Source organism: Merops nubicus, unplaced genomic scaffold (genome assembly GCF_000691845.1).
Source record: "Merops nubicus isolate BGI_N331 unplaced genomic scaffold, ASM69184v1 scaffold21971, whole genome shotgun sequence".
NCBI lineage: Eukaryota > Metazoa > Chordata > Aves > Coraciiformes > Meropidae > Merops > Merops nubicus.
In genome coordinates, this window is record NW_008587962.1 from 55,466 (window position 1) to 67,608 (window position 12,143).

Here is a 12,143-nt window from a genome sequence, read left to right on the forward strand (position 1 = left end):
AGGAATTAGTATATTTTTAAAGGACCAATTTGTGTTTTATCCGAAGGATTCTGAAGCCCAAATTGACAATTTTGACAAGTGTTTCAAAGAAGGAACAAGCCCATGACATTCAACAGGTTAATAAAAACAAAAATCAGGTAGGTATAGGTTGAAAAGCAGCAAAACACTGTTGTGAATCAAAGGATCTCAAAAACCACAGTAGCCTTTTTATGGGTAGGAAGTTAAAGTTAATAGTGTTTGTATCCTGAAATCCCACACTAGGATAAGTGTGCGTGTAAACTATCTGGAAAACAGAGGAGTAAATTTTGAAGAGGCAATTACTCAGTGATTCTGACAGTAGGAAAGATGGGGATTTACTGGCTCTAACAAGCTACTGGAATCAGCACTCCACCATCCAAAGGAAAACAAAACAAACATCAATCACTAACTTCTGCATATTGTCTTTGGTTGTTTAATATCAAGAAATATTTTTTACAGAATATGTGAAGACTATTCCTTTGAATATCAATCTGCGTCAGTACTTTCTCTGTGGCCTCTTGGGTAAACCAGAGGACAGGCTTTACTTTACTTTCTCTGAATTGTTTGTTGTTTTCTACATTTTTACAATGTTATCTCTTCAAAGCTCAAATTTCTTTCATTTACAGGCTTTTGTACCAAAATGGTGCAACTAGAACAGACTTTACATTGTACAGCGAAGTTATTTTTGTGTTATAAACTTAGACCCTACTAAAACCATTTTCCACAAGATACTACTGAACTTACAGCAGGATTCAGAAACAGGAATGAACATTTGTAATAATCATCATCATAATAAAAACCATCCAAAGTTACAGTAGCAAGGATTAGAAGCAGTATTTCTAGGGCTTTTAAATGACTCCTTTAAAAAGCCTTGTAACAGAAAGGAGGTCTCCACACAAGCCAGGGCTGCTCAGTAGCTGAGGGGGAGGAGGAGAGATTTTTAGGAGCTGTCCCCTCATTTTCTTGCTGTCCTGCCACTTAGGCTTAGACTGTTTGTCAGGTGTATGATAAAGGGAAGAAGTGGAGAGCAGCACACACTTAGTGGTAGCTCAACTGGACTGTACACAACATCTCCAGTGGCTGAACCAAAAGCATTCTGAATGATGTCTTGTAAAAGCTAATAGTGAAAAGAAACCAACAGGAAGGCTACGGATACACCTTTAAAAACGTAAGACAAAAATAATTAACCATTGATTTCTTGGCATGTAAAAGTTCTATACAAATTTTAAAAATTTTATTTGCAGGTACTAACCTCTTGAAAAGCTCACTCTGTATTTACACTAATTCTCTTAACAAGTTTATCTCAAATTAAAGCATATTTAAAACAATCATGATTGCATTAACTTTTCTAGTTTAAATTATTACCCAATTAGTGCTTTATTCACATTTTAAAAACTTGTACAATTTATTACAAATATAAAACAGTGCAGTTTTTCATACATTATCCCAACTCTGAGACAAACACTTAAAAGACATGGAAAAAGATTTTGATTTCTATAAACATAACATTTGCATTACTCAGACCCCTTTCTTCACTGTCCTCCCGTAACCCCGATTTAAAAAGATCAAACATACAACATACTGTAGGTTTATTTTTATTCAAAAAGTTACTGTCTCAAGACATAAATACAAATCAGAAAACAGTACAATTAGGACAATAGAATGTGGAGGACAACAGGTTAAGGTAAATATATAAAACATTTTTAGCTGGTTGAAAACAAAGCTGTAAGAACTGCTTTCACAAAGAAACACTCCTTCAAGAGTAAGAAAAATCAACTTAAGTTTAAAATCATATATACAGTCCTCTCAGCAGTTCTATTAAATGCAGTGGTGTGAAAAACAATATAGGCAGTACTTTTAGACATGAGAGTATTTATTTATGCAAAATGAGTTAGGCAGATCTAGTTTTGAGTTTGTTGTTACCCCATGACTTAGTAAAATAATTATATTTTATCATGATCCTTTAGATAATCTATGGTTTTTGGCTACCACAGCCGAATGTTTGATTTCTGAGTCTAAAAACAGGAAGCCTTTTTGTGTTCACCCATGTGGGGAGATTCCGGTATTGCAAGCATATTAAGGCATGGAATGATTAAAATAATATACCTCAAGAACTGAGAGAAAACTGACAAAAAATATACATATGTAATATAAGTTAATATTTCCTTTAAAATGATGTCTAGCTGCCTAAGCCTTGCAAAATGAGTCGATGTCAAAATGGCATAGATCCACTTTCTGTTTTAGACCGAATTTAATTTATTTGTGAATGGACACAAAATGAAGTTTAAAGCTTAGCTTTCAAAGAATATTATGGGTTGTTTATGAATTTCTATTATCCAATCTAATTTACATACAGAGGAAATGTACTGTAACCTGTTAGAAGTATCTTTAACCTGAAGACTGCTTGCAAAGACAGATAGATAAAACAATATAAAATACAAATTTAAAAATCATTTTTAAAGCATGAATTCTCATGCTCTTCTATTTTTAAACATTGTTAAACTTTCAATATATTTCTGAAACCTCATAATTTTAAGTTGGAATTTAAAAGTAAGAAAAAACTAAACAAACTGCGCAATTATAAAATCAGCACCAATTTATATATATATATAATTTTATTTAAAATTTAGATCCCTATTCCCACACTCTAATAAGCTGTATAATTTTTGTTTAGAATTTTTCTGCAAACATACTACAATAAGCTTCTTTTATTTGGAGACAAAATACAGTGGCACTACTGGAAGGAATTTCACAACATTACATTTTTCTTAAAGGACAAGCAAACTTTCAGGGTTGGTAATGGGCAAGCATGACTGAGATCTGTTACTTTCTGGCAGTTCATAGTTTATGGACCTTTCTGAGAAGGCTAGCATGAAGCTTTTGGAATAAAAGTGTGTTTTAGATTAAAAAGCTGTTAAAATTCTGCTTTATGTATGTTTTGCCATGATTAATACAAACCTTCTATTGCTGAAGTTTGCATTTAATTTAAAATACTGACACTCTTCTGGTTCTATCACTGTAAGAAAACCAATCCACCTACTATGTCTGGTCATGGATGTAAACAGCAATCCAGCAGAGCTCATGATTATTTAGTATAGCCAGCAAATGTATAGAGAGGGGCTCAAATCTGTACCACACACCTCTCAGGCTGTTAGATTAAAACTCAGAGGGAATACTTCTTATGATCCGGAAATAAACTGATAACACATAAATAAAATATTGATTATTTGTTTCCCAACAAAAAGTGTAGCTTATCCTCAAATTGTTTACTTGTCCTTTACATTTCTTTTTTTTTTTTTTTTCAGGCAAACAAAACTGCCCCTTCAATGCACTTGATCTTGAAAGCATGTCATTCTCCTTAGAGAAAAATCTGTTCAGAATTTCACTGTATCTACCACAATTTTGTATTGAAAAACTTCCTCTTCCACTTAGAAAATGACTTCACCACTGATTTATTTGCTGCTCTGGTATTAAAACATTGACACCCCAAGAACCTAAAAAAAAAGTTAGAAATGGTGTCAATTTGTAGTCTACTACACAGTTAACAAAAAACAAAGCAATTAGTATATGATTTAAGATTAAGACACTCCAAGATATGTTAAGGCATGTAAGTTTATTTTTCTTCCAAACCAGATTCACCACACTTCCGATTCATGTAATGATAGGAAAAGGGCACCTCTTTCAATAGAAATTCAGTTTTCCGCACTTGAAATAACTAGATCCAGTAGGAATGTGATAAAGACTGTGCTTAAATTATTTTAGTTAATAACTGCCAAATAGTTTTTAGTGAGTTGCCTAACTCAGACTTCTTGGACAGTGACATTCTGTAGGCCTTAGCTTGATTTAAGGGGTGTAGTTTCCAGCAACGGAGCCTGGGACAAAACACTTTATATACTGGCTGCTGCTGTGTCTGTGTCCACACAAACAACAGGTCACCTCACAGCAGCTAGCCAGGACAAATTTAGAATCTCCCATTAAATATATCAACTCTGTCAGGAAGACAGTGAAAAAGAACCCTCAAACAACAATCAGGTAAAATCAAAATGCTGTCCTTCAGGAGATTAAGTGAAGTAAAAACTTCCCTGAAACAAGAACACCAGCTTCCACTCCCCACGTATGTGAATGGAAGGAGGTGTCACCACTGATAGGCAAAAAAACCCACCCCAGACCAAAGCAGAAGAACCCAATCTTGTGACTGTCCTGGTTTTTATAGGACTTGACGAAATCAGAAAGAGCCACAAAAGACTTAGTTTCCCTGAACCTTAACACTGCTGTTCACATTTATCTGTTTACAAAGCAAGTTTCACTGTTGGTATGAAACTCACTTTAGATGCATCATACAATATAGCACACTCTAAGACACAACTGCCTCTGGTGCCAGCAATAACTGGAAATGTCAAAAAATTTGAAAACAGACTAAAATTTTGATCATAAATCATGTGCATCTGAATAAATTAAACAGCTTTATTATGCCTAGGTCTACTAAAAACAAGCACAACAGCTCCAGGAATAATGGAACTCTGAAATAAACTATATGAATAAAGCAAATGAACTTTATTCAGACAAGGGGGTTTGCATTTATGAAAGAGCTTTTTTTTTTTCACGTTTAAAATACCGACTGATGAATTCAACTCTGATTTAATATGGACTCATGTTGCCTCCTGATCTATTAGAGCTTTGCCCATTCAGGCAGTTAGGTTCATTCTGGTGGGGTTTCCGGCAGGAGCAGCAGTGAGCTGGGATGCTCTGCCCTCTGCAGCCATTTTCCAGGATCACCACCCTCACAGGGTCCTGCCTGGGAGAAGGGTTTGCTGGTGCCCCTTGACCACACCAGCTCATTCCAGCACACCACTGCTCCCTCCTCGCAGGGGAGCAGGAGACAGCTTGTTCTGTTCTGCTGGCACAGAGGCAGGCCACCGCTGGGCTCCAGCAGCTTCCCGAGCCAGGGGACTGGCACCGGCTGCCATCGTGTGGGGACAGGCTCACAGTGCAGCTCGGGAGCACCCAGCACAGCCCGGGCTCGCAGGGGATGGGCAAAGAGAAATGGGTTAACAGGAAGGAAACCGAGCTAACAGTAAACCTGCTGAGCTAGTCTTAATTAGTTTAAAAAACTGAAAAGCTGGAAGTTTTCTGAATTCAGTGCAATGCGCCTGTAGGAGACCAAATTTTCAGCACTGTCAGAATAAAAAAGGCTGGTAGTTTACAGATCAATTTAAAACCCAGAAAGGGAGAAGAACTATTCTAAACCAGAATGTCAGAAAACAGATGATATGCTTTCTTGGTGTTACTTCAAGAACAGACCACACAACAGCTAGATGCACAACCTAATCTTGATTCATTACGATTAAAGCAAAGGCCTACTGGTACAAAATATATGGATTTGCATTTAAAACAGTATTTAAGACTTCTTTCTCCCATAACAAGAACAAGTTCACACTGCAACAATACTGTAAAAAAATACATAACCGTCTTCCAAATTCCACCAAGCTGTCCAAGATTCCCAGGAAGCCTTGTTGTACTGTCCTCTGCTGGCTTGCTGCAGCTTGTTATTTCCAGTGTAATTTTGTACCAGCTACACAAGGTCAAAAATGGCTGCATACATTACAAGTGGTTCAAGACAGAAGGAATCCCTCATGCAGATTTTTAAAAGAGAATAGAGACTGCAGATTTATCAAGTCGGAAAAAAGGGCAACTGCAAGCAGAAACTACAGACTTCGGATGTTTTGGACCTAAAACTTTATATGGAAAGAAAAAATACCTCTCATCTCTATAAACAGGTATCTGGCATTATCTCTATTTTCTCCATTATCTTACTTATGCATAAAAGTTAATAGGCCAATTTAAAAAAAGAAAAAAAAAAAAAAAACAAACCAGCAAAAACCCCAAACAAACTAAAAAACCCGCAAATGCTGACAATTGGCAATGGCATCAGTCACCCAGCTAAACTCATGACAACAGGAAGCTTGCCTTTAATACCCTGTATGCACAATGTTTTTGTTCTCAAAGCTCTTTGCTACCGGGCTCTGCAAGGGTCTTTTCCATACTAGATGAGTTCTCCTCTCATTTTCAAAGGCTTTTGATTTTTACATCACCATTTTTAAGGTATTAAGAACAAGGACTACTTTTGAACTTACAAAGCTGAATTACAGCATAAAATATTTCACTGGCTGTACCAGTCTGCTAAAACAAGCTAATGCAGACAACCTAGAGAGCACATTCTTACCATTTAAAATTTGAAGTAAGAGAGTATTGTAAGCTTAAGACTGATTTTGTTATTTTCCTCTTATGTAAATTAACCTACCGATTCATCCATGATTGAAGCGGGGTCAAAGAAATCTGGTTTTAGTTCCGTTCTTTCTCTCCTGTTCTTTGATGGTGGCTTTGGGAAGCAAGCAAATAAACATTAATTGTAATTTCAGGAAAAAAATCTCAAGTTTTACAACTGCAATCAATGACAATAAACTCCCAAGGGGTAAGAATTTACAGGGGCTACATGTTCACCTCTCACACTTATCATCACAGGAAGTGTTCTTGCTTTTTGCATGGCAGTCTGAGGACAGTACTTGACTGTGCCATTATCTGTGCACATTTAAGAGTGCAAGAGATCAACAAGAATGATTCTTCTGTTTCATCAAAAGGAAAATTTGATTCAAATATCCTACCATAACAGCAGAAACACAAGACCAAAATTCAGTAAAAGACAAGTGCTTTTCTTACTAGGTCTATGTCCATGGTGTCGAAGTCCATGCCTTCATTGAGATCTTCAATCCGCCCTTCTGATGACATCATAACGTCTTCAACAATTGGCTCTTCATCATCTTCCATTAGACTTGTGCCACGTCGACTGAAATGAAAAGAAAAAGCATACTGTTTAGCACTAAATCAGGTTAAATTGTATCTGACTACTTAAAAATATTCACTAATGTTCACTAATAAATTGCCAATAAACGATAATTCCATTAGATGGAAAAAAAAAAAATTAAGTGATTAAATAAAGGCATGGCTACTATTAAAGAAAGCTGGTGTTTAACAAGCTAAAAGAGGGTGATGGAGAATGACTAACAAAAGATCAACTTATGCAATGTTGTGGTAAATCTCTAAATAAGTACTCTGAGTGGTGGCAGGAACTGGTAAGCAGATCAAAACCACACCTAAATTCAGACATTTCCATGCAAGTATTTATGCACAAGTGAAAAAGAACCTAAGTTTTGGCACCTAAAGAAAAATTGTTTCTGCCTTAGAAGGCAAGGGAAAACATCTTTGTGATAAAATGGATGCACAAATCCAGTTTCAGACACTCCCACACAGTCCTTCATCCTCTTTCCTCACAACTCCTACATGCAACATCAGGCCTCATGGGAAAAGTAAGGAGTCATTTCTCATTCTACTAACTGGTGTCACTATATTAAAAAACCCAACACATCACACTGAAACTATGTCACACTAAGTACAGGTATTACAGAATTAAAAACAAATAGGGGAAAGACTCAAAGTTCCTCAATATATATATATATCCATAGGTTTAGTTTACAACTGGTACTATTTGTCTTCATTAAAGCAGAGAACTTTTAGAACTACTCTTCCCTTCCTAATTAAAACTAGCTCTAGAACCTACTCTCAGTAGCATGTGTCAAAATGTACACGTGATTAATCATAATGAAGTAAATGACAGTACAGTAAGAATGTATAACCTCAGAAGGACAACATTCAGTTAAACATTAGACTGTCTTCATCTTCATTCACAGTGTGGAGAATTTCACAAGGATTTTGTGCACTTTTGTTGGAAGTTCTACAGAAACTGCTATTACAGGATTCTTCTCATCTTTGGTGTCAGTTTAGGTCAGACAAAAATCTGTATTGATCACAGAAATGCTGAAACTGGCAGTTTCTTTAAAAGAAATACTTTATTAAAATAAAAAAAAAAAGGCAGCTGAACTCTAAACCTATAACTCAGAAGTCAAAAGGAGAAAGAAATGCTAGAATTAAACTGACTAGAAACTTTCTGCTTCATACACTGAGCACCTGTTTTAAAACTAGTTTTTAACATTCTGCGTCTAAAAAGGATTCTGCAGTTAGAAATACCTAAAGAAGATGTTTCAGATGTTGCACTGGTTATATTTATCTGCTGCTGACAGCATTCAGTTCAACCACCACTTTCCTTTATTACAAAGCTCCCTACTATTTGATTTTTCTGGAATTTAAGTTCAAAAACAAGCAAAAAGTCAAACAGATCTATTCTGCTAAATGCATCACCATGCACTTCTACCACTGTTCTTTTTAAGGCAACTTAAAATTCTAAGACACAGGAAAACACTACGTGAGAACTAGAACAGGTGTCCCCCTTAGAGAGGTGACACTACTTCAGGAACCCTCCCCAGCCCCAGAAGGAGCTTTTCCCTCACTCACATGGCGTGTTGCAAGTTGGTTCTCAGCTTGACGTAGTTCATCGCTGCCCTCTCCTGCTGTTGTCGCGCGGCTTCTTCCTGTTGCCTTTGAGCCAACATCCACGTTACTTGCGTGCTTAAAAAGACCATTATTCTATTTTAAACATGAACTGGTTTTGTGTATGAACACTAGCACAAAGCAGACCTACTCACTACGTACTTGTAATCGAGTGGAGCTTGGTGGTGCTCGGGCTGCATAGGATAGACACCCATGTAGCTCTCCTCAGGCCGCAATCTCTTGGGCTCCCTCATTATTGTGGAAGTAAGCTGAGGTGTCTGCATCATGACTGGCGTGTGCATTGTCTGCTCCCTGTTCAGCCACATGCTGTCACTACTGCTGCTCTCTTCAGCTGGAAGGAAACAGGACATCAAGGAAGTTTTTCAAACTAGTTTAAAACTGACTGTTTAAGCAGGACTTAGTAAGCAGAAAGTACATGCACTTGAGAATCTATTTCCTTACTTTATGCCACAGTCTTACACATGCTCCAAAAGGCCTGGATTTATAACCACTGACTAGAGTATTTAAATTACTTTTATATTCTATGACTCAATGCAGCAGAGTGCCTTTATTTCCCTCCATGAAATCAATGTGGTCATCTTCAGACTCTTCAAATAAGTATTTTTCCCACTAGGACATGTGCATGCACAGGAGTTGCCCTGTTTTAAACAAATACATTAAAGCATACAAATTCACTGAAGCTAACAAACAAGGATGGACACGTGTAGTTTATATGAATATCTACTCTAGTAAATCTTAAGATGAGAAAAGTTCTACCTTCAGGTACTTTCCGTTTCCCTGTTGCTGGCTTTGTCTTCTTATTTCTTACTGTAGATCCTCGACTACTAATTCCACTAATCACTGACATAGTATCGTCATCCCCACCAGCTAATAAAGAGTTTCTGTAGGACATGAGAGGAAGCCACACATCTTCTCTTCGCAGAGACATCTGAAAGGTCATAAACTTCTCCAAGTAAACATACCTTTAAATGGAAAAAAGAATTATCAAGAGGCAAAATACCGGTAACAAGATGTTAACATGTCAAAATAAGTAACTACTGAAACTAACATCCAATGCTCCTCATCCAGATAACAAAAAGGCCTGACAACAGCAAATCCAGAACAGGACTGACTTCTGTTCATCCACCATAAAATGAGAGTAACAGTGATAAATACACTTTACCCTTTGTGATTATACTTCAGTGCATTAGTGTAAAATTATCTTGATGTGCTGAAGATTCCACTTTCAGTGAATGTGATATACATAAATGCATATTTGTTCAGATGAGTGTCTTTTATGGTTATTATTACAAAAACTAAGAATATGAAGAAAATACTTACACTGTTCTTTTGTCTTGTCTGAGAAGTTTGGAGGAGAACTCGCTCAGAATATCAAGAAATGCCAAGTTTAATGGTGGGTGGCTCTCACCTTGTGGATTAGGCTCCTTAAAAGCAAATTCTATGCCATCCCTAAGAAAAAGTTAAAAATTAAGTCATGTAAAGCACAAACCAAATAAAAAAGTTCTAAACACTTGGAGCTTTCAAATTTGAACACCTTTCTTCTACGTCAAGAAAGCAGTAATTCAGTGTTTCTATATTCTGGCAATAAAAAGTGAACAGTATTCAACATTTGAATGTGAACACACTCTTTATGTCAGGATGCTTCTATCTTGCATTTCACATTTTTTGCATAAGGCAAACACCACCACTGAGAATAAAGTGGATCAGTTCTTACTGTTACAGGTTAAGACAATAAAAACACTTTTGTCATGATCAGCATCAGCACTGCTAGCACTTAGAGGCTTATACAATGATACTGAAGAACACAATATTATTTAAAATCTGGGTTTAATTCAGGGAAAAAACTGCAGTCACCTTCTAATTTACAAGTGGGCTGTATCATCTCTAATGCTGATGCATTTTTTTTATTAACAAATAACTAATTTTGAAAGACTGTAAAGATAAGCTAATGTTAGCCAAGAAGTGTTTACAAAAAGGGAAGTAACACAAAGCACACAATTACTTGTGTAACATAGCAATAGCTTCTCTTGTTTTCAACTGATCCAGGCCAAACGTTAAAGCAAAACGTCGAGCAAGTTCCTTTATGCCACTGAATGTCGGTGATGATCTGTCAAAATTATAACCATTTTCTTGGATCATTTCATTGAAAAGCTGTATGAAATGGAAAGGGAGATTTTTCAGTTGTTAGAAGATTATGTCAAAATTTGGAGTTTGAAACTACTTTCTAAATTATATTTTCTTTGAATCTTTTCAAAATACAAGTAGAACGAAGAACTCTAAAATGGAAAAATCTTTGGGGAAGCTGCCAAAGACACCAGGAATTCTGCCACTGAGGATCAGATGTTTAACCATTCATCAATAGCTGGCAAAGTTGAACACTGTGAACTTCTACAATCTTTCCTTTTCTCATCCTACTGAATTTGACCATAATTCTCTTCAAAAGTAAATTTTTTCTAATATTTTCTAATTTTAACACACCCTTCTCTCTCTCATATAACAGAATAAACCAAGATCAGACTTACTAGGGCTATGAAAATAAACTTTTAATTAACAGGTGCGTTTTGGCCCATAAATGCCTACTTTTATGTTGGTGTAGCTCACTGCAACTAAGTTACCCTTCATGCACTGTCACTTCTAGTATTTCTGCTGTGAAATTTCTTTGTGAAGAAATTTTCCTAGAAAAAACATTAGTTACATACTTAACATCACATGGGAGTTTCTCTGGTTGTTTTACAATACTTGTGTCCTCTCACATCACTGTTCTTGCCACATCAGGATTGTGTAGCTGCCTCCCTATTATGTGCATAATTGTACTTACTACATTCACTTCCTCTGTCTGCCCTTTAAAATAAGTGGCTGGTTACTCATGAGACAGAAAAGCCTAAGGGGGTTAGAATTTAGCCAGTATCACAAAAGTTTGTGAGCTCTAGTGAAAAGTCAACAAAAACTGGGGGGAATATTTAGCTGCATGTTTTACATTGCAGTTCCCCCAGCTACTTCATGCTGTTATCAGGAGGACAGGTCTCATCCTCCCTTGTGTTGGCAATATCCATGCAGACAAACCAGCTTAGGGGCTTCACCAAGGACTTCGTCTGGTTAGCTCTTGACCAGGATCTGTATCTACTATGTGGCTCTATGATCTCTAGTCAAAAACTCACAAGTGTCAGGAGAGAGAGGACAAATCAGGGTACATTCTTCCTTTCAATAGTATCAGAGATCTATGTTGGATTAGAGTGGTTTGCAGAGATATGGCTTTATTGCTCTGATCCTGTAAGTAAGATTCATGCAGATGGCTCATGTGAGCCAATGAATCCAACTCTGACCTTGACTGAATTCATCAGGTCTCCACATAAACAAGCTCATTTTCTGAAAAGAGCATTAAATCATGTTTTAATTTCAAAGATGGGTGAAGCCCCTACCAAACTTTAAGAAATAACAAATTACTAAAACTTTCTATTACTTCTCAGAAGTTTTTTAAAAAACTGAATCAATCAAACAAAACAAATCACCTAAGAACAACAAAAAACCCAAAGCAAACCAAATCAAACTCAAACAAAACCACAAAATCCCACCACACGGACCGGAAATGTTTTCCCTTGTTTATCTGTTTATCTGAATAAGTAAACCAGGAGTTTCACAACACCTTTCTGAGTGACTCAGAG

General features: G+C 36.5%; 1 protein-coding gene across 3 annotated transcripts in view; it reads right to left on the reverse strand.

Annotated features, from left to right (window-relative positions):
• Positions 1-1,466: 1,466 nt before the first annotated feature.
• The window catches only part of STAG2 (stromal antigen 2), a 40,171-nt gene continuing 29,494 nt past the window's right edge, over positions 1,467-12,143 (reverse strand). The window contains exons 26-33 of one of the 3 annotated variants that reach the window (XM_008949126.1): positions 10,484-10,632; positions 9,802-9,930; positions 9,238-9,443; positions 8,623-8,812; positions 8,425-8,508; positions 6,736-6,862; positions 6,320-6,397; positions 1,467-3,512 (exon numbers count right to left, since the gene is read on the reverse strand). In XM_008949126.1, coding sequence (XP_008947374.1) covers positions 3,489-3,512; positions 6,320-6,397; positions 6,736-6,862; positions 8,425-8,508; positions 8,623-8,812; positions 9,238-9,443; positions 9,802-9,930; positions 10,484-10,632 — 987 coding nt within the window. In that variant the 3' untranslated portion in view covers positions 1,467-3,488. Of the gene's footprint in view, positions 3,513-6,319; positions 6,398-6,735; positions 6,863-8,424; positions 8,539-8,622; positions 8,833-9,236; positions 9,444-9,801; positions 9,931-10,483; positions 10,633-12,143 lie in introns of all 3 variants that reach the window. The other 2 variants (XM_008949125.1, XM_008949127.1) reach the window with 2 other exon arrangements.